This window comes from Eucalyptus grandis, chromosome 8 (genome assembly GCF_016545825.1).
Source record: "Eucalyptus grandis isolate ANBG69807.140 chromosome 8, ASM1654582v1, whole genome shotgun sequence".
Taxonomy (NCBI): Eukaryota; Viridiplantae; Streptophyta; class Magnoliopsida; order Myrtales; family Myrtaceae; genus Eucalyptus; species Eucalyptus grandis.
In genome coordinates, this window is record NC_052619.1 from 30438912 (window position 1) to 30466816 (window position 27905).

General features: G+C 36.6%; 2 protein-coding genes across 6 annotated transcripts; both read left to right on the forward strand.

The window, feature by feature from the left end:
• Nucleotides 1-12328: 12328 nt before the first annotated feature.
• On the forward strand, nucleotides 12329-20541 carry LOC104414058. Of its 5 annotated transcripts, none has more exons than XM_039298700.1 (6): nucleotides 12336-12587; nucleotides 13571-13694; nucleotides 15569-15692; nucleotides 15782-15905; nucleotides 17858-17961; nucleotides 19872-20381. In XM_039298700.1, the coding sequence occupies exons 5-6, from the start codon at nucleotides 17865-17867 to the stop codon at nucleotides 20090-20092; spliced, it is 318 nt and encodes a 105-aa protein (XP_039154634.1). In that variant the 5' UTR covers nucleotides 12336-12587; nucleotides 13571-13694; nucleotides 15569-15692; nucleotides 15782-15905; nucleotides 17858-17864; the 3' UTR covers nucleotides 20093-20381. The 5 variants fall into 5 exon arrangements, with proteins under 5 accessions (XP_010023358.1, XP_039154634.1, XP_039154636.1 ...); XM_039298702.1 differs by having other exon boundaries at nucleotides 15569-15685; XM_039298699.1 differs by lacking the exon at nucleotides 13571-13694.
• Nucleotides 20542-23981: 3440 nt separating this feature from the next.
• On the forward strand, nucleotides 23982-27368 carry LOC104416909 (serine/threonine-protein phosphatase PP1 isozyme 3). The gene is made up of 4 exons (XM_010028243.2): nucleotides 23982-24186; nucleotides 24912-25471; nucleotides 25552-25768; nucleotides 27166-27368. The coding sequence occupies exons 1-4, from the start codon at nucleotides 23982-23984 to the stop codon at nucleotides 27366-27368; spliced, it is 1185 nt and encodes a 394-aa protein (XP_010026545.2).
• The last annotated feature ends 537 nt before the right edge of the window (nucleotides 27369-27905 follow it).

Genomic DNA, 27905 nt, shown 5'->3' on the forward strand with positions numbered 1-27905 from the left:
ACTCCAAACTCACGGCAAAATCCCAATCGAATTATTAAAGGGGTGACGTTGATAGTACAATGCGATAATTCCATGAGTGACGTTGCTAGTACAAATGCGATTATTCCATGAGTTCTAATAATATGAATTATAATTTAGCCATGTCCTATCATTGGTAAATCTAAGAAAACATGATTCAGGATCAAATAAGTTTCATTTAAAAGTAAAATTCACAATCTTTTCATATTCCATACTCACGGCAGAACCCCGATCAAATTATTAAAGGGTAATATCGATAGCATGATGCGATAATTTCATGGGCTATCATGATATGAATTATAATATAGTCATGTCCTATAATTGGTAAATCTCAAAAAGAAAGGAGCCTCTTCTTATAGCTAGGTCATGGCTGTTGTCATAGCAAGTTTCACACCGGTGAAAGCATATGTAGGGTCCCTTTCTCATCATGACCAAAACATTTTTAAACCAAATGCTATTGACTATAAATATCGAGTCATTTATTACTTTGCAGATGATGGCAGCCCTGACGCTCCATGCAGACAAGGTTGGTTGGACCAACCTATCATCATCCACCCTCTTTAATTTGCCTTTGAGAAGTCCAAGATGCCCTTCGCATTCTCCCGATTTGGTCAACAACACGAGCCGAAGAAACGACAAAAAGCAAGTTAAAGCAGATATATAATAACGTTCACTGTCGATTTTTCTAAACCACTTCTCTAGTGAGCATCAGCCGCTGGATCAGGTGAAAGCAGGACATGTGAGGTTGGACTTTCCTGGACAATATCTTCCGAGTCCAAATCGCTTAATGGTGGTAGTAGCACCACCTCAGAGAAGCTGTAGCCACTTCTGGTGTGGCCCGTGATTGTCCACCTTTTTCCACTTTGTAATTCCTTATCATTATTGATCCACATATTCAATTTTTGGGCTGACCCAAAGTCATATTGGCTACTGGTCTTACTGGAAAAGCATCTAGGAGACTAGCACTCCAGCTTTTTGAAACGTTTTGGTAATTCCCCAAATAAAGAAGACTAATCTCTCCGTTTCTCAACTCGCACAAGATTATGATTGTTATTTGAGTTTGATGGATCTGGTTTCTGTTTTAACGTCTCGAAGACCCATCAGGTTTTGATAACGGACGGTAATCAGCGTGGGTTGTATGCCGTCAGAGATCCACAAAATTTAGCATTTTTCTCTAGAAGGCAAAAATCAGCAAATAAGCAAGTTTGGCATCAAAGATTGGGATCCCCATATAGTCAAATTTTGCAGTATTGAGAAGGAATAATTTTATTTCTGTCAGTAACCGGCCCGTAGACTTTCGATTAGGTCAAATTATATTAAGTGCTGAATTGTCAATTCGTTCTCAAGGTTGTCGATTTTTTTGTGCTCTGGACCAGATACATAGTGATATAGGGGACCGCGGGAGATGTCTCGATCCTTCAGTGTTTCATAGACTCTTCATTTGCAATCGATGACAATAGAATTTGACCAGTTAGGTGAGATGAGTTAAATTAAAACGACTCGAGTCATGGGAAAATTGACAATCATGTGGGGTGGATATTGATAGCTACATGATAGAGTTAGGATAACTAACGGTATTAACAAGCAGTCAAGAGATATTCAATAAATGTCATGACATCAAAGAAAAACACAGGTGATTAACTATCTTATGGCTATGTGTTGGAGACGAGGAGAGCACATAGATCAAGATGTTGTATAAAGACACAAATATCGAGTGATGGTTAAGTATACTAGCGGCATTGGAGGTCGTAATTGCTTGTGAATAATGATTGTCCACGTACACGCCAAGAACCTAGAAGGATGTGCTTTCGTAACTGCGTTTAGAGTGATAATTGCATATTGTAATCGTGGCTAGTAAGCTATACATATCCACGATTTTCATTGTAACTAGTCTTTTTATTTCTAGCATTTATCTTTCACTTTTATCGTTATTGCATTTTATTTTTACCATATAACACATCAAAGACTTGCTATCCAAAATTGCCATAGAACCCATCTTCATAATAAAAAAAAGAAATAAATAAAAAAACCTAGAATCAACTTTTGGTGAAAGACATTTTATTATTAGGGTGAACTTCCATTTTTTTGTGAAATAAGCGGGTGTCAACATATGCATGCTTCAACTGCAGCCAACTTACAGACGGTCGAGTGTATGCTATGCTATAAGGCACTCTACATCTTGGACTTTGAATCTTGTCACAAAGAAGTCTTCACCTATTTGCATCACTAATGCAGATTGGGCTAGATGCAAAGTTACTCGCGTGTCCACTTCAAGTCATTGTATGTTTCTTGGAGTGAATTGTATAACTTGGATAGCAAAGAAGTGCACGGGCTATTACAAGAATGCCTTGTAACCACAAATCCTATGATTCATATTAGAACAAAACACGTTGAAGTAGGGCACTTGTTAAATATCTAAGTAAAGAAGCTTTTGCCATTTTCCAAGAATTGTCTTTTTTTTTAATAATGTAAAATCAATAAATTGAAAGTTAAAATATTTCTTTATTGGGCATAGGTTACCAATTCTCTTTTTACTTTATAAAATCTCTAAAAAAGAAAAAAAGTAGGATTTTTTTTTTTATTTCTTCCCTAAATAGGAGGAACTCAATTCTCAGACAGGCTTGAGATAATTCGAAAATGCCTTTGGGGATGTGCTGGCTGCCATATTTTTAGCTAACCACCACAGCACCATGGTCAAGAGCTTAGGGCTGAAGCAGCTTCAAAGGAAAAAGATGAATAGAGAAAAGAAAAAGAGACCCTAGACCAAAATGCCCTGATCATGACTTGAAAAGTGATGTGAGGAGCCCACCTGAGTTCATGCTTTTATTTGATACTATTAGTCACTTCAAATCTTAATTTGAGACCGTGTTCACTTTGGATCCTCTTTTGAAAAAACGATATGAACGCAAGTTCCTATTTGAAATATTCCTTCAAAAGGTTGTCCTATCATCTTTAAAAAAAAAAATTCAATGGTTCTTAAAATTAACATTCAAATTTTACGTCAAAATTTATAGCAATTTTGCAATTATTAATTATGAGAAGCTAATTCCTTCCATCTCAATCTTATGCTTTCTCCAGTGTGATGTGATAAACGTCTATCATGAGGAATTAAGGGAACCAGAATATCAAATCCTTAAGAAAAAACCTCATCCTTTTTATCGTAGCCATTATTGGACTTAATTTTTTTTTAATGACATTCCACTTTTTAATAGACCACATTACTATGATAATGCGTTTCTCTTTCATCTAGGTTCTTGTTGCTCACCTGACATAGTAAAAAAAAAAAAAATTATGCTTATCGATATCCTAAAACTTATCAAGAAAATGCAATTGAGTCCTAAAACTTATTAAGAAAGTGCAATTGAGTCCTTCCATTACCTCCATCCAACTCGACTAATAGTAAATGATAACGTGGCTTTTTAAATATTTTATCTCTCCTATATGGCAATGATGTGGTTACGACATAGTTTTGATTCAAGTTTGATTGTTAATATGATTTTTTCTTTTAATTATATAAAAAAATAAACTAAAATTATTATTTTTTTTTCAAAAAGGACAGAGAACCAGGCAACGAGGGCTGCAAACCCTTACCACTGCCACCTCCACCACCCACCATCATTGGGAAGGGTTGGCGACAGTGGGGGAATGGTTGGTTGGGGATCGGAAAACCCCAGCCAATGTCATCCTTCACCTAGGGGTGAGAGTCACGGGAGGGCCATTACCCTTACCCAGATCTAGACAAGGGCCTATAGGCCCTTTACTAATGTTGGCGAGGGTTGTCGACCCCTAGTGGGCCTCGATGACCCCACCAGCTCACCCCCCACCCCTCACCAACCCCTCTTAGTGATTGGGAGGCCGTGGTGGCAAGGGCTTACGTTTTACCCGCCCGACTTCTTCTTCTTTTTTCTTTTTCCTTTTTTATAATAAATTTAGATTATTTTTAAACTTTTGAAATAAAATTAGGATTAAAAATCAGGTTTAGACCAAAATGACATCGTTTGAGTTTTATACTTTATGATTTGGCCACGTTATCACCATGTAGGAATGATAAAAAAATTTTAAAAAAGTTGCGTTAGCATTTTTTGTTGGCCAAATTGGGCAAAATTTACGGAATGACTCAATTGAACTAATTTCACTAATTTTAGGACTCAATTATACATTTTGCATATTTTAGGACCAAATTGTACTTTGGCCATATTAAAGAGGGGAAAGTATGTGATATTCTTGGGATATGATTCAAGATAAACTAAGTTTCATTTACAAGTAGAATTCGCAATCTTTCTGAACTCCAAATTTATGGTGGTATTTTGATTGAACTACTGAATGGGCAACGTTAATACAATGTGAAAACTTCATGGGCTATCATGATATAAATTACTATCCAGTCATGTCCTGTCATTGGTAAATCTCAAAAAGAAAGCATTCTCATCTTAGCTAGGTCATGGTTGTTGTCATGGCAAGTTTTGCACCAATGGAGACATATGGAGTGTCCCTATGCCATCACGACCAAGACATTAAAGAGACAAACCTCGGTGACCACCATAGTATTCGGTCATTTTCTATTTTGCAGATGATGGCAGCATCGATGCATGCAGATAATGTTGGTTGGACCTACCAATCACCAACCCTGTTTCATTTGCTCTTAGTAGTCAAAAGATGCCGTTCCCATTCGGTCAACAGCACGAGCCAATGTTGAACGACAAAAAGTTAGATCAAAGCAAATCACAGCAGAATTTAAAAATACCACTCGCTCATTTTTCCAAACACTTGTCTTGTAAAAGAGATGTATCGCCAGCTGAATCCGGTCCAAGCTGGTCACGTGAAGCTGGACTCTCTTAGTCTTTGTCTGCTGTGTCCAAATCGCTCTGTAGGTGTACTAGCACCACCTCACGGAGACTGGCGACTGTCGGCGTGCCTCCTTTGGAATTTTATCATTATCATCCCATTTCCACTTTTTAATTCCTTAATATTTCTGCCTACTATAGCAATATTAGACTCTCACATGAAAGATTTACCTCTTGACATGAATGAACAACTGAAAAATGAAGGGAGAAGGAATCGGAGACTTAAACTTATGTTGCTTGCTTTCCGGATCTATCTATTCTATGTACATGGAAAGGAATAACGCTACACAAACTAATAGCTGTTTGCTGAAATCCGGTACATTCTTATTTGTTGCTTAAATGGGCTCACTAACTTGATTAATTACTTAAAGAGTGGCGCATATGTTACTAAGTAAACCAATTTAGTTATGAGTCTTAGCATCTCGAACATTAAAATGTCATTGTATTATCCACGCATGTTTGTTTCTTTACCCAATCTCATTATGTTAGCGGGTCAAGAACTAGGAATTAAAATCACGTCATAGGCCTGGCCAATATCATCTATATTTTCAATGGTCTCTTAGATAAATTTGGAATTTGTCAAAATTTCCTAAACTTATTATATGTCCACCAATTTAGTCATAAATTCTTTCATTTAACCATTTTAGTTTTATACATTTTGAGGATTTTCCAATGTAATCCATCCAGCTAATTTATGCATAAAATAGTTGACTTGGAGGTCCAGTCAATGCAAACCATTCTAAATGGCATGGTAATAGTTGACGTAAACAATCTTAAAGGAAACGATGTCTTTTTGCAATTTTGTTAATATCTCTGATTTTTTATTTTTTTTCCTTTTTTTTCTATTATTTCCTTCTTTACTGTTCATCTTTTTCCCTTCACCTGTCGCCACGGCCCGCTGGCCTCTTTTTGGGAAGATCACATATCCATTACTAAAACTGTCTCTCTCCCTTTTGATGTAAACAATCTTCGGTACATTGTTTTTGTATCTAATCATCTGATGTGAATAACTACTTCTGTTGTGCATTTAATTGATAACAAGTTCTATAAGAAGTTTAGTCCTAGACATCCGGTTGGACTCGAAGGATAAGTGAATTAACTCTGCAAGTCAAATGTTTAAATATTTGGATACCCTACATGAAGTAAATTCTGTGGACGGATAGGTTCAATAAAATAAAAAAATTGTACTTTCGGGATGTTGAGAAAAAAGTTCAAAACCATGTCACAGTCAGTTTTTTATGTTCTAGCCTGCACGCCAACAATGATTTATCGGAAAGTTCAATTTTTAGGATAGATTCATATGACAGTGTACAATTTCCATTCAAGATTAGAAAGCTCGAAACCATAATAAATTGATCTCTCGGATCGCCAACAAAAAGAACATGGATCACTGCAGTAGCGATTGGCATAGTAGAAGAGATTCAGCTGTCTTCCACGAGATGACGAATGTCGTGAACGAATTTCCAAATTGCTGGTGTTAATTTGTCTATAGCATATCTTGTGTGAAGGGATTCCAATCAAATTTATTAGGCCCTGGCGGTCAAGTTGGACCGGACCTTAAAGCCCATTTTCAGCTCCCTCGTTTAACAAGGAAAGATGAAGACCATAATTGACAAATAAAAAAGACTACAACCTATTTTTAAAGGAATGCGCAATGCGATAATGAAAGCGCAGAATCTTTTATAATTGCTTTGTGGCATTTTCAATATAATTTCTGATAAACCATGGTCGCATCATAAAAATAATGATACTAATTATGTGTTGCGAAATGGCATGACATCACATTACATTTTACAATATTTTGCACTTTGCTTATGGTGAAATGCCATAAATGTATTTGTAAAATATCGTCAAAATACATAAGATATTGCATATGCCTTTGATTACAACGAAATGTTGCGACATTGTAAAATATAATAGATATGTTGAGACGGTTTGCTTTTTAGTTCAACGGCCAAAACGCCACAAATTGAAAAACCATGCTTTGAAATCTGTCGGACCCGAATACGATGAGAAATGGTAAACACTTGTACAGAAATCATAAGGCTAAGAATCCGTATTTTATGATGTTCTATGCTTGATTACGATGAAAAGCTTAATATGTATGAGATTTCTGATATATCGATGTTGACATCTGAATTTTAATCAACAATAAATGTTTACTCTTGTGAAAAACACAAAAAGAAAAAGGATCAATACTACAAAAAAATCTCAAACTGGTATACTTATAATAAATTTGTCTCAAATTAATTTTTTGATTACAAAAATTCAAATTAGTATACTTTTGATAAATTTATCATAAATTGACACTTTTGTTAAATTTATTCTATATTAGTTTCTGTTAAATTTTATAATTAAATTACTGAGTTGGATAATATATGACAATTGATTAGTATATCAGTTTGAGATTTTGCTTTCTATTTGTCACACTCATACTAGTTAGGTGATTTTTTGTGGAATTAATCCAATTTAACGGAAAATATATTTGTCATAAATGTATCAGCTTTAGGTTTTTGACAGTCAAAATTTTAGTTTGAAATAAATTTATGACAAGTATATTAGTTTGAGATTTTTTTTTCTATGGTTATTTGGGGTAACATTGCCACATGTGTATTAGTCTAGGGTTTTTGGTGGTCAAAAAATTAGTTTTGAATAAATTTGTCACGGGTCTAACAGTTTAGGATTTTTCAGGATATTAATAAAAAAAAATAATGAAATGATAATAAGAAGAATCGAGAATAAACAAGTATAACAAATAACTCAATCCATCTGGCCTTTGCATTCAAATTTTAATCCGAGAGCTCGATCCGTTCATCCCATGCTAACCCATGGACTTCGTCGCTCTATTTCATTTTTCACCCAATATCGCAATTGAAAGCTCTTTCTCGTTAAGCTTTTCCGCTATCGCGCGGGAGTACTGTATTCGATTCTGTTCTGTAGCTGAGAAGCACGAAGAGATTAAATCCTGTTCAAAGTTCCGGCGGCATTGGCTTCACTTGAAGGCAATTTAAAGGAGTCCTTATTGTCGATGCTTTCACTAATCATAGCTCCATTTCTTCTCAATAACCAAGTAAACACCTGTTCAAAAAAAAAAAAAAAAGTAAACACAATTCCTGCTCTAAAAGATGTTCCATTCAAAATATTCTTATTATTACTTCAACTCATATTCCCCAAAAAGTGAATCTTGCTCTAAAAATTCCAAATAAATTAAATACAAACATTAAGATACGAAAGCTTCTGTTTCACAACAACGAAAGCACTTTTTCACCCTTTCATATGTTAGGGGATTTAACTTGGAAAAACAATGTTTCATGCTAATGGATTCGGGTCCATAACCACGGGTTCCAATGTACAAGATCTTGTAGCACTTACCAATGAGGCCTTATCAATTGTATTACATAGAAGAAGTCAATTCCAGACACTAATACAATTAGATCTACTCATTATGGACAAACTTGGGAGCTCTAGTTTTTGATGTCTTGGATTGTTATCATCGATGCATTGATTTCTAAATAAGAAAAATACATCATTACAAGTTCGATGGACCTTAATACACATAACATGTTCGACAAAAAGCTTCAAAGCTATTTTGTCAAACAATTTCTGTCATCGTTCGTGGAGGTGCCTACTGATCTGTTTCAAGCAATAGGAATTGTATCGTTGGTATGAAATCATGGTTATCGAGATCAAAACCTGAATATACTTTTGTTTATCATTTCTTTGTCACCGTGTTGTTTGTGCATTGTGCATTCTAATGACGAATAATTGTGGTCATTGATGAGGGTATGATTTGGAAGTTATTGATGAAATGAACATAAAAAGGAAAACAACAAATAAAAAGTAAGTAATATAAGGGAAAGGAAACATCAAACATACTTAGGTTCTATTTACATCAAGGACAATGAATAATTTGAAAAGATTTGCCTTAAAACAATCGCTTGTATCGCTCACAAAAGTGAATAAACGGAAAATATATATCATTGTCCATGAAAATATTTAGACATAAATTATTACCAATATTTCACTTAAAAATTTGTTATTGGTAATGAATTTTTTTTTATTAATTAATAATTTCAAACCATCATTTTAGGAAAATTATATATAAATTGTTCTTTTTTCCGCAAAATAAATAGAGCCTTAGCCTAGTTTTCGTAAGCTTTTGGGTTTAATTTGGTTTGATGGATTGGGGGAATATCAGAAGGGTAAGTTTTGGGTTTATTTTGGTTTAATAGATTTGGGCTTAATCTTTGTTATAATAGGATTAGGCTCGAGCGAAAAAGCCCATTTCTTAAATGAAGTCCTCCATATTTTCTTAGGCCTAGACCCTATTTGGGCTTAATTTTGTTTATAAAAGGATTAGGTTCGAGCGAAGAAGCCCATTTCTTAAATGAAGTCCTCCATATTTTCTTAGGTCTAGACCCGAGATCCCCAAGAGCAAAGTATGGCCTATTTTTGGATTGAGCCCAGGGCTCAGTCCGTTACCCATGGGCCATTTATAATAAAATATATTAAAAACAAAAAACAATACACAAAATACAAAATAAAAATAAAAATAAAGGACAAAAATAATAATAATAATGGAAAAATGGTTAAGAAAAAGGCCTTAATTAGGCTGTTAGATTTTGATATTAGATTTAGCCTATTTTTATTTAGTTAGTATTCATATAGCTTAAGAAATCTCATAAATACCTTTGATTTAGTTTAGGTTCAAGTGGATTAATCTTTTAAAAGATAAAATTGACCATCTTCAGTAGGGAGATGGGCTATCGACACTCCTACGTGATTAATTTAGTAATTTGAAAATGTTAAGACATCCAACCCTGCAAAATATCGTAGTAAAAGCTGGCTCAATTAATTTTTTTAAACTTTAATTTAACTTTTTGAGAAACCCCACTTAGTAAAATACTCCTCAGTACTAAAGCCCTTGTCCAAAACGCACTCTAGTTATTCCACCTAAAATAAGAAGTGGTCCGAAAGTTGAAGAAAAGACCCTCACCCACTAATGACAATTTTCAATCATACACACTAATATTTCTAAAAATAAACTTTTGGATTTCGAATAAGACCGTGTACCATCTTTTGTTGTCAATTTTTACTGTTTATTTGATTTTCGAGCTCAAGTTTAGTAATTTATGTATTTATTATGGATTAGAGTCATGTTGAACTTAAACAAAAAGACACCATCAAGTCAAGGTTAAGTTTCAAAGATCTAATCTGATGAGGCTCTAACAAAATTTGAGTGTTAACTAATTAAAAGTAAGTACTTTTCCCATAAATTCAATAACATATATACAAATCTCCAGACAAACGGACATCTAACAGGCTATGACCATTTTTATATGTGTGTGTGTATGGACATCAAACCGACATCAAACTGACAAAAGATTGTGAAATTCTCTTGAACTTTGGAATTGTTTTCTATTAATATATCTTTCTTGAACATCTTAGTTTTCTTTTATACTCCTCCGTATCCAAAACTTCCCATTGAATAATCTCGCTGAGGGTCAATGTGCATACTTAGTCATTGGACAATTGATGATAAGATTAAGGCGGATGCTCAGATAAATGATCCCATTGATTTGTTTGCCCGAGCATTCAAATTTTGGTATCCATAAGTAGAGACTTCAATTAAGGAAAAGACTTTGTCTATGGGATGATGGTCAATCAAATAAGATTCCTTGTAGTGATCTAGTATGGATTTCCTTTTTAAAAGATATTGATTTCCTTTTTAAGATTGTCATTGCTAAATTTACGCAATAGGATAGCTAGTACTCGCTAATTAACCTTGCTAATATTCAAGTAAAACACTTGCTAATATCCTCCAAGTTTGTTGCTTCCCACTTCTTGAATATGAACACCCATTTTTTTGTCGAAGATAAGGGAAAATTTCAAATAAGGATTTGAAGTACTATCGTTTTCGCAAATAAGAACATGGAGTTCTCTCATTTTCTCAAATAATGCCCTCTCTTGCATTTGGTGAGGGTTGCCGACCCTCGCAAAGGCCTAGCGGCCCTCACCAAGCGCCTTGGTCCTTGCCTCTAGCAAGCGACCTTGTTGGCCTTTGTCGCCGCCCCATCGCTAGTGGGGCGGCGACCACAAGCAGAAGGTGCATTTTTCCCTTTTCTTTTTCAAGTTTTATCACTTTTAATTTTAATCTAATTTTAATTTATATGTAACTTGTGTTTTAACAAAGAAATATCCTTGATTGGCTAGAATATATTGTCGACCAGCCAACTGACAAGGTTATGCCCTTATTTAAAATGGTCATAATCACTTTAGGTTTTTCTTTGAAACTGATATAGTCATTTCAGGCCTTTCTTTGAGATAATGTTTACTTTGGGGTTTTATTTGAAAAAAATTAGAGCACTTCGGTTCTTATTTAAAATTTCCCTAAAGATAATGACTTGAGACTTGCTCATGTAGGACTTCCAATTATAAAGAGTCTTTTTTTTTAAGTGTGAGTATTACTTGAAACATAAACCTTTTATGCATTTATCAAGGTTGCTATAAATCATTGATAAGTTTGTCAATTTTAAAATATATTAAGAGGTTTTCTTAGCATAGATAAAACCCGTTGTTAGCAGATTCAAACAATTGACTAATAACATGTATTAATAGGATTTTTTTCAACAAAGAAGTTAAAACGGTATAATGGATGGATAATGGTCATTATGCGGGCTTGAGACCATTTAGGATTGATTTGGCCGTCATGATTGAGCTCAACTACAGAGCTCGCAAGGTTTGTTGCGAAGGCTCGCAATCTGGCATGACCCTCATGAGCTCATGAGACCTTGGTGAACGCTAGCTACGAGCTCACAGGTCGTGCTTGCATGGCCGTGCCGCAGCAAGACTTGAGCAAGCGTGCCAAGGTAGAGAAGGGGCGAGGCTAAGGGAGAAGGTGAGAGGGTCGTTGTTGGGTGATGGCTCCTCACCGTTGGGGTGGTCGGCTCAATACATGCCGTCGTCGAATTTAGACGAGGGTAGCAATTTTTTTTTTTTAATTATAACTTTTTTTATTTTGGAGAAATGCAAAATGTAAGATTTTGAAGTGTGCAAATGATATACTGTCACGAAATTCAAGATGCTTTTGCAGTTCTCCCTAGTTCTCCCTACTTCTTAATAGAATTATATCTCATAATAGGAAATTAAGAAAATAATATTGTCATGGGGAGCAGAATTTGAAGATGCTACTTCCCCAAAATAGGAAATTCCTGACATTTTTAAATCAAGAAACCAAAATCTAATTGAAATTAAGAAAATTATCCGAATCAAAAAGGATTAATGCCACAAAAACTACAAATTAAGTACACCAGCGGTTAGAATGAGAACGGTTCTTGGGTAGAATCCAGAATCAGAGAACTGGACTGATAGGAACCGATCTGGCTCGAGATTCCAAGGGGTAATGGCTTGTCTCCCGGTTCTATTTTTCTAAAGAGCCGCCGGTTCTCGGGAACCGGAACCGAGCACGGGGAACCGGGAAACCCCCCCCAAAAAAAAAACACATTGAGGCTTGGCAGACGTATGTCCTTGGAGAGTTCTCCTTCTCCTGCTTTCCTCTCCGAAATCGCCAGCCGCACGACCGGACCGTTCCTCTCCGGCAAAGCTCTCTCCTTTTCTAGTTTTCACCTTGACCTTTTTCTCGTTCCAGAGCCTCCAACTTCTGCCAGTGCCTTGTTACTCCCTTTTGACTCACGGGTCGCGGCTTGGTCATCGTCTGTAAATCAGGTAACGTCTGATTCTTTGCTGCTATGCGTTGGTTTGATTTTAGTTGGAACCGAAGTTCAACCTTCTGTGTTCAACCGTGTGTCGGGCTTGAATGAAGTGGGTCATTTGATTTCGAATCATTGGCATTTGAGTCAGTCCACGGGTCTAGAATTGAAGTGAGTAGAATCTACTCCTCAAATCGTCGGCCATAATCTGTTTGATAAAATGCCCCCGAAGGCATGATTGAGAAATGATACATGATATTATCATATCTGAAAACTTGTTAACATATTTTCTCAATTGATTGCCAAACTACGCATACTGTTAAGAAAAGTTAGAGACAGCGCATATGCACACAGAGGAAGAGTCCTCTGCCAAAGGCCCAAGTTTGGGCATTTTGTAATTTTAGGGTGATGAGGTGCTTTTTTTGTCCCCTTTTCTGATCTGATATGAGTATTAAAGATCTTCTGTATACTGACCTGTTGGTGAGGCTGAATGACACCGAATTTGTTTGTTTGATCTATGTACTTTACAAGTTTAATCATGCGAGATTCCTCTTAATAGTTAACCATCATTACATAAGACTTGGGGTAAACATGAACTGGGTAATGCATATTTGATGCTCTGTTTCAAGATAATAACAGCAGGAGAGCAAGCTCTAGAATTTCAATCTTGTTTTTATTTCTATGCTTCCTAGAATTTGTGTTGCATGGAGGTAATGTTGTCGAGTTGTAATAATCCAGCAAAGAACTCCTTGCATGGGAAATAATCTGCTTTAATTGCTTATTTTAGTGTGATAGTAGGTGACTGTGTCGTTGTAATTTTATATCTGGGAATTGTTGGAAGGTGCTGATCTTTACCTGTTTTGATTTGGCTTTTGTGATCGTAATGTGTGTTTCTATTGTGCTTGGGCTAGTGGTGGATGTTTTGCTTCAAATTTTAATTGCTAGACATATAAATTCTAAGCTGAGGGTACTTGGTAACTATTGCACCCGTTGTTCCAGAATTTGGGTACTTGTAAGCTGAATTCAACTAGAAGCTGGTGACCTTTGTGAGAAGCTGCTGATCTTGATCTGACATGATTTGGACAATATAACATGGTTATTTCTGGTGAAAAAGTTGAATAAGGTGCAGATTACATTTCATCTTCTATGGATTGTTACTTTTGACAAATGAGAAGCTGCATTCATCTTTGTTTTGCTTAACTAAAAAAGAAACCAAAGAAAAACCGAACCTGTTGCACCCTAGAGCCAACCCTGGAACTTGTAACTAGGTAGGTTTCAAGTTTTGAGTTTTGAGCTCTAATGGATAGGTTTTAGGTTCCAAAAAATAAGGAATTTGTACTAATGAGTAGATTTCAAGTTTCAGGTAGAACCTATAAGTAACTTGGAAATACTCACCCCTACTTGTGATAAATTTACCTTAAATTAAAATTTTGATCATAAAAAATCTCAAACTAGTACATATGACAAATTTTTTCTAGATAATTGTTTTTTAGTAATCAAAAACCCAAAACTGATATATTTTTGACAAATTTATTCTATGTCAATTTTCATTAGATTAGATTAATATCATGAAAAGCCATAATCTGAACAGAGGGTAAGACCTAAAAGTGGTTGTCATCTAATTCAGCGATTTGACGATAAAATTTAATGGAAACTAATGAATTATAAATTTGTCACAAATGTACTAATATGAGATTTTGATAGTCAAAAAATTAATTTGAAATAAATTTATTTTGGAATTTTTTGTGATAATCCATTACAAAACTATTTAAATTGGATTTCCTACTCATATCACCACATATATTTAAGGGAAATTTTCAAATAAAGGCTCGAAATGCCAACTTCTCAAATAAGGACATGAAGTGAATTTGTGTTAAATAAGGGTCTACAATGGCTATGGTTGTTTCAAATAGAAGCCTAGAGTGGCCATGATTATTTCAAATGAGGGTCTGACCTTGTTGGTTGCTAATCGGCTGACTGTTAAAGGGCGTTTTCGTCCAAATATGATTTTTATTTGACATTATTTTTTAAATTTTCTCTTCTTCCTCCCACCGCCCCCACCTCTTTTTCGGCGAGGGCTGGCCCGCTGGCGAGGGCCAACAACCCTCACCGGCCGCTGGTAAGGGCCGATAGAGCCTACAAGACCTCGCCAATTGGTGGTGAGGCCATCCTTGCTAGGGGTGGCCTTGCTTGGGGCTGACAAGGGCAGCCTCACCTAGGGTGAAGATTGCCTCGCCTAGGCAAGATCGTCGCTTGCTTGTGGCCAATCAGCCACTGGCGAAGAAAAACCAGAAAGAGGAAAAAAAAGAAAATTTCTTTCGAAAGGCAAATGATGAAAATGTCTTTAAATAGCCGGAAAGTTAGGCCCTTAATTGAAACAAATATAGTCACTTCAGGCCCTTATTTAATAAAATGATGGCACCTTATGTCTTTATTTGAAACAAGATTTAATTCAAATCTTTATTTGAGAAAATGTAAACTGACACTTATCAAGAGGCTCTTGATCCACTTTTCAGTGGAAATTTTAGCACACCTTTGATTGACGCGAAGACATTTTGAATCGATTTTCTATTTCTACCTTTTGTGCTTTAACTTGTCTACTCAATAAGGAATGGGAGTAGGAAATAAGTGAAAGAATATCTTACTTCAAATGAAAGCCTCCAGTTGGGGATTGAGCATTTTCTTATTATTCTGAAAATATGAATAAAAGCTGTTGTAAAACACATGTGAAAATTGAGTTAGGAAATTCTGGGATCATCTCGTTGAGTTCATAGGAGGATATGCATTGTACATTTTCAAATGCAAATTTCTGTGAAGGTGACACTATGTTTTTTTTTTTTTTTTTTTTTGGGGGAGGGGGGTGGAACTTTGACATAATAATGTTGAAATCAATCTGAAAGCTCCACCTAATAGGAGATCATGAATTTTTGGAAGCCAGTCCAACCTTAGAGATTTGAGGGGTAATAATTACTTTTAGTTTGAATTGTCAACTTCTAGAGTTGGAGAGCTTTGAATTCTGAGGAGCTGCTAACTGCAAAGGCGGTGATTCCCAAGGTGCCCGGCACCTGAGATAGTTGCTTCTCAAATCAAAGCAAAGTGCGGATTTGGTCGATGGTAAAGGGTAATTTAGCATGGTCATCCTTTTGCAAATCAATTTAATTGTTGTGTTCAATGTCTTGTTTTAAAGATAAAATTCTTCTTTTCATATAGAATTGCTTGGACAACTCGAATTTTTGCAAATTTTCGAGCAGAGAGTACTAGAAATTGGTGTGGGATTCAAATCAATTGAAGCTGAAGCTTGTGGCTTGAAGCTGTAATTATTTATTACAAAAAGGTATGACATGACATTGCTTGCCATCTTCTGTAACATTATGAGCATTGAGTTTCTTTAAGTTTTTGATGTGCGGCTGAGATGATGGTGATGGTGACAATGACTGCCATTCTGCCTACTTGATTAACCGCAAATGGTCAATCTAATCATTTTTTACTGGTGTGCTGCTCTTATAGCAATGCTAACCACATAAGACAATGGTTCTCTTTGCCATCAACTCCTATTATTTTGATGTAGGGTTTTGTTTGTTTTCCTGCCATGCTTCAGGTTTATTTTACCCAACTTATGGATGGCCATAAACAAACCTTTTTAGTTGAACTTCTCAACACACTGTAGTTAGCATTGATGAAAAGTTAGATCTGACGATCAATTCACCAAACACCATGCTGTATTGGAATCTTTAATTTAGTTTATCTTCTGACTTGAAAGAAGTGCTGGGCAATACACTATCACAATCTTGAGTAGACACACTTGTGTTTCAGGATATATAATGTCCCCTTTGAGAGTGATTATTTGCTCAGTTGAATATGCAAATTCATCTCACTCAATTTTCTATTGGGACAGACTTGATTGTCACTGACTTTTCGGTGTTGTATTTTTAATGGATCCCAGCATGAGAATTTTTTTTCATCTCTGTGGACCTATATGGGGACATGTTAGAAACAAAGAGCATTTTATGGTGTTGTGACTTGTGAGTTTTCATGGTTCTGTGCTCTGTAGGGAGCATACTTGTGACTCTATTATATGCTTGAGAAACTGATATTTTAATTGTGATGTGGCGATTAATGATAACTTATGTTTTGTACATGATTTATAAGTGAATTAACTTCATAAAATGTAAATAAATTCTGTAAAATATTATTAAATGCTAAAATATTTCAATTTAAAACATGCCTGTAAATGTATAAGGTGGAATAACAAAAACTGCAAAAGGATAGGTTATATCTTAAAGATTGTTCGTAAATGCTGTAGCTTTATTGACTTTTACTTCTGAAAGTTGGGCTGTACCTCATACTTGTCAACTGGGAAAGCTTGATCTTGATTCGTGTTATGCAATGGATGAATCAGTGTTTTCCACAGCTTGTGGCCAGCTTTGAGCATGTTTGTGCAACTGGGCTTGATCTTGGGGGAGAAGGCTTAGAGTCTAAGTTCTCAAAGAACTTCTAAAATCATTAGAAAGACGTCATCTTTTCTGTCATTAGGATTGAAAGGTGGACAGTGGGATCAGATTCATAGGGTTGTGATGCCAATCTCATGCTACCCATCAGATTAACATTGAAAATTGACCCCTTTCAGCCACATTAAACATACAGCTGTGCTATTTGCCCATATTCGGATCTCGATCCAGACAGTCTTCTAAAAAGTTTGCTGGAGTTGGTGTGCCTTTGTGAAAGCAGAAGCAGTTGCTGCAAAGTATTTTAATTGCTCTCTTACTTGGATTGTCACTTCCTCAGGATACGTTGTTGGCAATACATGACATGACGTCGGTATTTTTAAATTTCTTGATGCCTAAAAAATCACCTGTGGAGAGAGCCCAGCAAACTTTAAAGTTATGTGAACCAAAGCTCACAACTTGCTGTAGAAAAATTTCCCGAGGGCAGCCTTTATTTACAGGGTAAAAGTTCCCTTTTCTGGACCATGGACCTAAATTGTCTGAATATGCTGGAAGAATTTAATGACTTAGCTTTACTTACCAACTTTTTACTGGCCCAATAAAAAACTGCCAGGCACAGATTTGGGTAGGCAAAATAATCTCTCTCTCTAAGAGAGATGTGTTTTTATAGACATGCAGGTGCATAAACATGTGCATATATCTGCTTGTGCTTGTGCGTGGTCTAGATGGTAATTAAATTTCTTTTGTGTACATGGTTGGCCAGAAATATGTATGCTATATAGTCAGTTTTAGGCCTTCAATATGTTTTGCAGTAACAATAGTTTTTTGTTTGGCATAGCAGGGCTACTATGGCTGGAGTTTTAGAGAAATTCTTACTGGCATCAATGTTTATGTGGTTGATTCCCATTGCAGTTTTATATGGTTTCAACCATAATCTATTTCCAGGTAAGTATATCTTTTTGCAACATGGTCTGCAGTAAGCTGATTGATAGAACTATCATAGAGAAAAGCCCCCCAGTTTATATCATTGATTACTTTATGCGCATCTCTTGCAAGGTCAATAATTTAGAAGGAATTGGCTGTAAGTTTTGTGATCAATGTAGAGTCTAACCTCCATTTGTGATATCTGTGTTGGTCTTGCATTCGGTTTCTGTTTGCCTTGATAATGGTTGTAGTGGGTTTGTATAGCTAGACTCGTGTATGCCTTGATGAGTTTCAGATTGTGGCAAGTAGGTGTTCTTGCATCCTTTTGAAATGGACCCTCATAGGTTCCCATACATTCTTCGGGCCTTGCAAATTTATTTCTCAGCCTTCAGTCTGGGGATACCTTTTGTAGTTTTTTTTTTTTTTTTTTTTTTTTTTTGGTGGGGGGTGGTGTTGGTGAATTGGTTCTGCTAATCTCAGACCAAGACTTGAGTGATTCCAGGCATATTCTTTTGTTGTAGTTTCGCAGTCATTTCCTTTAATTGTTGGAGCAGACAGACAATATTAGATTTGCAGTTTTTACTTGTTATCATCATTGTCTTTCTTGTAAATCATTTATTATAAGGCTGTGAAAATGATTTTCCACCAAAATCTTCTGATTGGCATGAGAAGGAAAGATAAAAGCAAATAAGCTATTCCTTGTTTTAATTGTGCTAGTATGCCTGACTATTGTCTCATGCATGTGCTTACCTTTAGAAATAGAATACCTCAAAGAAGAATTCCCTAATGCCTCTTATAGTAGAACATATGCTTTCTTTTAGTTGTCTAACTTCAATATTAACTACTTACTCCAAATATGGTTATGTGGGTAGTAATGTAGTGTGCCAAATTCTTTGAGCTTGTGACTTTGACTTTGTAGTTGAAGTTTAGGATGATTTCTCAAATTGTGCGATCGAAGAGGGAATATTCTTCTGATACTACTAAACTTTCATCCTGGTCTTGTAATGTCATGGTGTGGACATGGGAAGATGAAGTAAAGCATATCAATTGGCCACTTATTTCCTTTTCTCCATAAAACTGCCAATACATAGTGTCAAATCAGCTGAACATGAACAAGTTTGCAGCATTATAACTGTGAAGGATATTTTAGAAATATCAACTCATTGTTGGGTTAAGGTGATTTCTATCAGACATAGCTTGTATGTTTTTTTGTTGAATTGTAATCAGATGTCCTTGTTTTAGTCTAGAGGTTGACTATCAGGTGCTAGTGTCAGAAAATGAACTGGCCCCAATTGCTTAGCATGTATCCTCTCTAGTCAAGCTTGTGACTTCCACCATGATTGTTATGTTATTCTGTGATTTAAATTAAAGCTAGGTTTTGTCCTTGCAAACTTGTCTCTGGAATTTTGAGGATCAATTTAGCATTTTCTGTGATTCTAATTTCTTTAGAGGCTAGGTTAAGAATTTTTTAGTCCTGGTAAGGAAGAAATTTCAGTTACATTTGATATCTGAAGGATGCAATCAAATTGGTCATAGATGGGTAAAGATGTTATATACATCTTTCTTTGGTTTTTTTCCCCTTATTCCTCATATGAAGAAACGTGGTTTGGGTGAACAATTACGTTTACACCTCAGCCAACAACAAAATTTGTCTTCATGGGGAAATTTACTGTATGTCATGGTTGTGCTCAAACCTGGTCACTTCCAGATGCAACCTTTGGGAAAGTTCTTCTGCAATTTTTGCTCTTGCTCTTCTGATCATGCTAATTTTTTGGGACTTGATGCTTGGGTCCATCATGAGCGCACATTTCCTATTAAATGTTTCTTGTTCTTGCATTGCACATGTTGCTTGTTTAATCAAACTCACTGCAGGCCAAATAGAAAGTTTGTGTTTTCGGTTGTCAACATTTCCTTTCCCTTTTCTGGAGCAGGTTCAAGCGATTTATCTCCTCATTCTCTGACACTGTGGAGTGGATTACTTGCTGTTATATCAGTCAATGTTGTGATTGGGTTCTATATATACTTGGCAATGAAGGAGCCCTCAGATAAGCATGAACCAGATCCTGCATTTCTTGCGCAGGCAAGAGCTAGCATCCAAAAGCCTATAGAATCGACTGAAGGTCCCTCTCAACCACGTGAAAAGGACGAGTAGAATCATCATCCTAAAAGCTCATACTTCGCTACCTGCCATTGAGATCTCTCCTGGTTAGCACGATAAACTCATACCTCAATGGAGGCCAAGAATGAAGTTCTTCTAGAATACTGATGGTCTAGCAGATACCCTTCCGAATGGTTTTTGGTTTTGTCCTTGTGAGAAATCTGCTTTTTTGAACAATCAATCATGTTTAATAGTGTAGAACTATTTAAATATGTCACTCCTTTTTTTTTTGTGTGTCTAAACCACTTTATCTTGTAACCTATGCTCGTGAGAATCGGCTTGATAATGTTGGGTCGGCATAGCTCCCAGGTTGGACCAGCCAGTTGCAACCGCGTACCTAGTAGTAAAAGGATTGGTGGTTTTCCACGAGACGAACTGCAGAAAAGCCCCTACCAAATTGTGTAGACAATATCTTGCGCGAAGAGATATCTGAGCTACTAATATTCTAATGAAGTTATGGCGACGAGCTTGCTCAACTTTTGACATTATAACAACGGTGATGGATTAGTTATCACCTAGTAGTAACATTCGATAATGGGCAATAACTGTCAAAGAAAGTCGTTAGCACTGGTTGTCCGGTCTTCGCTCTTTCACCAATGAAAGAAAAGACATCCATCATTTTGAAATGCTCATGAGAGAGAGAGCCTTGTTATCCATTTCACTCTTTTAGCAGCACAATAGATGGATAAACAAAACGACACAAAAATATTAGATTAGAAAAGTTTTGAGCTTAATCATTGATGCGACTGAGGGTGGATACCTGCATCATGTTCGAAAATTTATGATAACTGTCTCAAAAGAGAGCGGTATATTTTCCACTTCAAATATTTGACAAAAAAAGAAAAAAATTGTAAGCTCCTCAAATTTTTGTCTAACATAAAAAGATATGTATCTATCATGCTTAAATATAAATTTTCTTACACAATTCTTATTCTTTTTTTATCCGTGATATGTGAATAGACACGTGACTAAAAAATTCAAAGTCAAGCCCATGCATCTAGCTAAAAAAATCCTTGGGGTTATTCTATTTAGATGATTCTCTGGCTATTTCTCTGTACCTACCAACTAGATGTAGCGGTTCTTCATCATAAAAACGAGCATAAATGTTGTGGCTGATTGGTGATTGAATATAATTAAGTACTTGCCAAATATGGAATTGCGGTCCTTGTTGATATGCGTGAACCAGATCCCGCATCTCTTGCGTAGGCGAGAGCTAGCATCCAAAAGTCGATAAGAGTCAACTCAAGGTCTCTCTCAACCACGTGAGAGAGACGAATAGACTCATTCTAAAGCTCATAGTTCTCTGACTGCTATTGAGGTATCTCCTGGTTAGCACGATAAATTCATAGCTAAATGAAGGCCAAGGATGAAGTTCTCTAGCGTGACAAAGGTCCAGGAAATACCCTACGGAATGGTTGTTACTTTGTTTTCGTAAGGAATCTGCCTTTCTGAACAATCGATCTCATGTTCGACCAAAAAAAGTTCCAAAAAAAAAAAAAAAAAAAACAACAATCGATTTCATGTTTAATTGTGAGCGCTAGGTGTTCCTAGTGTCCATGTCAGGGATCATATTCTCTTAACAACATTTTTGTACTTGCTTGTACCTAGTTGAAACACGGCAGATTAGATCTAAATCCTTACAGTAGATATGTATCCACCTTCGGTTTTCGGTACTAGTGGAATTATTTGCATTTTCAAAGAATAGTATTATCATCGCTATATAATATTGATGCCAAGTAGAGGTCCTAGACGTGATTAATCTGCTGTAAATTGTGAAGAAGTGGCTTCTTTCAGTTTGTTTTTGACTTCACTTAAACGTCTGAGCGCCTCGACGTAACCTCTTCAAATGTATTGCCCCACCTAAACTAACCCATATCTGGCCAGAAACACGTTGGTTTAGTTTGGAATTAGATCCTATTCAATTCTTCAATGTCCGATGTATCACTGCTGAAACTCCATGAGCGATTCACTGTTTCCAGCTTAATCATGGATGCGACTCAAGGCGTACAAGTCTTCAGATATTCCTGATAAAAATCTTAGAGGAGAGTGGAAAATTTCCTACATAAAAATGTTTCACATAAAAAAATTGTAGGCTTGGTTCAAACTTTTTGCTGAACATTAGAGATGAAAGATTCGGATCTATTTAAGTGGGGGTCCCAGCGGTGGGTTACTGGGCCAGTCTCCCCCAACGTATAGTTAGTGTTGTACTCCCGGTGCTATGCTCCCGAAAGTGAGCTAGGCCAGTGAGCTAGGCCAGATTCTCGGCATAAAAAAAAAAAGATTCGAATCTATTTCATACTTAAAGATAAATAATCTTGCACATGCTTATACTTTTTCTCTATTCGTCTTTTGCATGATGAGATGGATATACACGTGACCACATAACAGGAATGGACTATTATGCATCAAAGTCGAAGCCATGCACTTTTCTAGAACAACCCTTTCGGATTACCCTATTTAGTTGATTCTATCACTATATATCTGTACGTACCAACTAGATGTTGCTGTTCTTCATAATAAAAATGAGCATAAGGATTTGAGTTAATGATAACTCCGCAACCATTATGGATTGATGACCGGACATAATTAAGTTCTTGTCATATGTGGAATCGTGGTCGTTATTGATATGTTTTAATAATATAATTGGTAAGATTTTGATAGTCGTTAATTACTTTTCTACTTTGCGAATTAAATAACCATTGCTTATATATCCTATTAAGTGGTTGTTTGAAAGTTATTGTTAGTGATGGTCATCAAACAAACTAAATATCATCAAGCGTTGAGATTTTGCTTATTAGAATTCAATGGATTAATCTCACGTATAGTTTCAATATGGGATTATGAAATCACTCCATGTTGAGTAAGTTCAAGACTTGGAATATGGAACTTATCCTGTCGAGACCAGTTCCCAAATTTTGGAACTTGTAATCACCGTGCAAACCCAAGGATTGACCTTGAAATCAACCCTATTGGTCTAGTTTTGTTCTTCAATTTGATCAGGTTTCTCACCAAGAATTGGGAACCGGATTAGAATTGGCTGGGTAGGGTCGGTTCAGTTTGGTTCTAGGGTCTACTCTAGATTGATGCTCACTAGATTCTATGATTTTCTCCGCTTGTTTGGAGAGATGATTATAAATAATTAAATTGTGTCATTCACAAAACATAAAATATTTTGTGAGAGCTACTCTTCTATAAAGAGCGAGGTATTGTAATATATTTGGGGAATCCAATGTTTCGGCTAACATGATAGCATATTCCATAACTCTCCTTTTTTGGAGAGTATTCACTACCTAAGTCATTGAAGATGTTTTTTTGACCAAAAGCTACATAAACACATATTACATTTTGACTTTGTTGAGTATATGGCCTTTTTCTTTTCTTATTGGATTTGAAGTCTCCCCAAGCTGATTAGGAGCGTTTGATCCGGAGTCACCAAAGTCCCCCAATACATGAAAGCAAGAGAAGGAAAGAAAAAAATCTAGCATAAGAGACTGAGGGGGAGACACAGAGGAGGGGCAGTTCCGAAATAACACGCCAACTCGGAGGGTAATCGAGAGAAAGGGAAACTTGTGGCGGGAGATCTGCATTCATTTCATTTCCATAACTAGAGAGGTGAAGAGGATTGTGCTTTGGACATTCTCCGTCATTTCATGAGTGCAGTACATCGGAGTTGCAGAGGCCCTTCCATTCTCTCCCCCTCCCTCCCTCCCTCCCTCCGTAGTTCTTCTTCTCCTTCTCTCTTCTTCATCATCTTTGCTGCTTCCCTGATCGTTAGAAATCATCGTCAGTTTAATAATTGCACATCGTCTCCCATCAGAAGGTGTCGCCTTATGTCACGGCGACAACGACTATAACGGAGTAAAAAGGAAAACGCTGACTAGAGATGGAAAAACAAGGTCTAGGGTGTGGACTGGAGATGGCGGCGTTGGATGATATCATTAACAGGTTGTTGGATTTCAGGAGCAGAAGCGCGCAGGAGCAGTTCCTGCTCACCGAGGCTGAGATCAGCCAGCTCTGCCTTGCCTCTCGCGACGTCTTCCTTGAACAGTCCAATCTCCTTGAGCTCGAAGGCCACCTCAAGATCTTAGGTTATCAATTATGATCTTATCTTATCTAATCTCTTTCTTTCTGTGCATCTTTGAGACGCACCACTACGAAGCTCTTGATTTTGCATCTTGCGGTGTTTGGTTCCTGTGTTGTTGCTGTGGTTCTTTTGAGCAGTTTTGGTTAAGGTTTCGGTTTTGTTTTTGGAGCTGCTATATTTGGTGACCTAAACTATGAAAGGTTGAGCTGTTTGATTAGTTTGAGGGATAATTAGGCCTTGAGATCCAATCTAGGAACTCAGCGAGGGAAGTAAAATGGCATTTGATTTGGATTTTGATTAGTGGTCAGGTTTTTGAGTTCTCTCCTTGATGGTGGGTTAGAATGTGATGCGATGTTTGTTGAGACAGACTTTTTTGTCATCGAAGAAAAATGTCTAATCCTCCTATAACTTTAAGCAGATCGCATTTTCTAATGTATGAGGTCTATTAAGGTTGGGGCATATATAAGCTTCACCAAAAGCAACTACCCTTTTTACCTTTGCAGGGTTAGATCCATCTTCCTTATATCATTGTGCTCCATTTGGTATGAAATCATGGGGAAATATTCACAATTTTCAAGCCTTCTGTCACTGAGGTTAAGAATGACTGTTGGATGAAGTTTTCATGTTGTGCACTGTACATTCCTTTTCTGCACTATGAGACTATTTGTCAACCGTATTTCATGTGTTTTTGCTTGATCGAGCCATTTACTGCATACTCTCTTTTTCCAGGTGACATTCATGGGCAGTATTCTGATCTTCTGAGGTTTTTTGAACTTGGAGGTTTCCCTCCTCATGCCAATTATGTATTTCTTGGAAATTACGTGGATCATGGCAAGCAAAGTCTGGAGACAATCTGCCTTCTGCTGGCCTACAAAATTAAGTTCCCTGAGAATTTCTTCCTTTTACGTGGAAATCATGAGTGTGCATCCATGAATCGGATATATGGATTTTATGATGAATGTAAACGCCGCATGACAGTTACTGTTTGGAAGAAGTTCATTGATTGTTTCAACTGTCTTCCAGTGGCCGCTGTCATAGAGAGCAACATACTATGCATGCATGGTGGCCTTTCCCCCAAGTTAAAAAATTTGAATCAAATTAGAGGCTTGCAGCGCCCAAGTGAAGTTCCATATCGTGGTCTCCTCCACGATTTGCTTTGGTCAGATCCTGATAAGGATGTCAAAGGCTGGGGAATGAAAGATCAAGGCACTTCATATACCTTTGGCCCAGATAGATTGTCTAAATTCTTGAAAAAGCATGATCTGGACCTTCTTTGTCGTGGCCACCAGGTTAATGATATATTAATGCTTTCTTCTTTTGGTGCTTTTAGCCACAGAAAGAGCAGCATCATTAACAATGCTTGTCACAGGTTGTTGAAGATGGGTATGAATTCTTTGCCGATGGAGAACTGGTGACTATATTTTCTGCTCCTAATTTTTGCAGTGAACGTGACAACGTTGGTGCAATGATGAATGTAGATGAAAACTTAGTGTGCTCATTTCAAGTTCTTAAACCTGCTGATAGAGCAGCTAATTCATCGGACAATGATGGAACGATTGCTGTCACATCACCTCCAAAATTGCAATGTAAGTGATGTTCTTTGCTTAATCTCATTTATCAGGTATAACGGTTTGCAGTTTGCATCCACTCCCCTTGGTGCCCTGCAATGATTTTCTCTTAACTCATAAAAAGAAAGAAAAACCGTGTATAGTAGTCACCGATGAAAAAGACCTTATGATAGCATCACAAATTCTGTCTTTATTTTTCTAGGAGCGTCACTAGCAACCGTGTCAACCTGTTAAGGTTTTGTCTAGGCCAAAAAGGAGGTTGTATTCATTATGAAGACTGATTGCTTCTTCTAGTAGTAAGGGGTTAGAATGTGTCAAGTTTTGTGAGTTCCTTGTGCTGATAGTCCTGCAAAATCCAAACATTTAATATTTTCCTTGTCAGTTTCATGTTTCTATTGCATCCAATATTGCCACCCTTACCTAGGAGTCTCCTTAGTTCCATGAACTTACATGAATTTGTGTGACTGTGCGTGTGGATAAATGTCTTGGGGTTACTAAGCACAAACTTTACTTGCAGAGCTCGCATCATCTGGTGACTACCGGTTTTGAAACTTCCGTGGCGCATCTTTTATCCATTTTATCTTGAATACGATGTGGGAACTTTAGCTTATCAGCAGGAACATGAAAAAGATTGGAATTTCATTTTCGTGGTTATAAATTACTGATTGGTGCCTGATTTTTTAATGTGGATTTTAAATGACATTACAATTTGGATTGTGGATGCCTGTAGAAGACTTTTTCGTCTCACTTCTTTGATGTAAACCTTTGTTTTGCTCATAAAGGGGCCAGACACAAAATACATTCACTTCTCTTCTCTGCTTTTTTGATGTTGGGTTGAAGGGACGAGCTATCTCTATAAGTCATGTGCCCAAGGATTTTGAATTGGCAACTTGTGTTTGTTTCGCACATAATGATTTGTGTTTAGGGTGATTGATGTACGGTGAGAATGCAGTAATTTGTGATTATGGGTATAAGGATGTCATGGTCGAGCTTCTCTTGATGGTGTTAGCAGATTTGTGTTCCCAATCTCAGAAAAACCAGCAAGGAACATGGTTTTACATAATTTTGAGAATTTGCTCCTGATGCAGTCTAAAAAATGCACAATGTAGTTACATTTTCTATCATCCAAATCTGTCTTCTTCACTGTTGTGTAATTGGGCATATTTCTACCTCTCTCATGTGTGCCCGTAGAAGCAAACTAGAATGATTTTTGGTTACAAATCAATATGAATTTACGTTTGTATACGTGCATTTAAATAGATTCAGAGGTTAGGTCATTTTTGACAGCAACGAGACAAGCAAAGCCGCACTTTCACACCGCATTTCCGAACCGAAGTTGAATGAGAAAAAGCAAATTAGAGCAAATATTGAAGAATGTTCACTCTTTCATTTTTCTAAACCACTTTCTCTTGTAGCCTATCCTCGTGAGAACTGGCTTGGTAAGATCAGGTCAGTTCGGCTCCTGGGGTTGGACTGGCCGGTTGCACACCCGTACATAATAGTAAAGGGATCGGCTGTTTTTCACAAGACAAACTTCAGAAAAGCCCATGCTGAATTGTCAGGAGCATCATTTGTGCGAAGAGATTTCAAAGCTACTAGTATCCTGGTGAGGTTATAGCGACAAGCTTGCTCAACTTGGAGCTTTAGAATGAAGGTGATGTGGATTAATTATCACCAAGTTGGAATATTCGGTAATAGGTATGTGACCCTTTAGTAACTTTTAAAGAGAGCCTATAACATCTCATCTCCGCTCTTTCACCAATGAAAGAAAGACATTCATCATTTTGAAACGAGAGAGAGAGAGAGAGAGAGAGAGAGAGAGAGTTTTTTTTATTGATTCCCCTCTTTTAGCAGCAAAACAGATACTCAAAAGGATAAACAAATTGATAGAAAAAGATCAAATTAGAAACGTTTTCAGCTTAATCATGGATGTGACTTCGGGCGTATCTCATAAAAGAGGGGGAAATTCCCCAGATCAATTTTCTAACCGAAAAAAATTGTAAGCTTGCTCTTTCTTCTGAACATAGAATTGAAAGATATGTATCTATTTCATGATTAAAGATAAATAATCTTACACATTCTTATTGTTTTACTCCATCCATATTATGCGTGATGAGATGGATTTTGGATACACGTGACGACATGATGCTAAACC

Coding starts and splice junctions, on each gene's coding strand:
- LOC104416909 (XM_010028243.2), top strand. CDS start 23,982: ATGGAAAAACAAGGTCTAGGGTGTGGACTGGAGATGGCGGCGTTGGAT. Junction 25,472..25,551: donor TTCTTTGTCGTGGCCACCAG/GTTAATGATATA, acceptor TGCTTGTCACAG/GTTGTTGAAGATGGGTATGA. Junction 25,769..27,165: donor ATCACCTCCAAAATTGCAAT/GTAAGTGATGTT, acceptor TTTCTCTTGTAG/CCTATCCTCGTGAGAACTGG.
- LOC104414058 (XM_010025056.3), top strand. CDS start 17,865: ATGGCTGGAGTTTTAGAGAAATTCTTACTGGCATCAATGTTTATGTGG. Junction 17,962..19,871: donor CAACCATAATCTATTTCCAG/GTAAGTATATCT, acceptor TTTCTGGAGCAG/GTTCAAGCGATTTATCTCCT.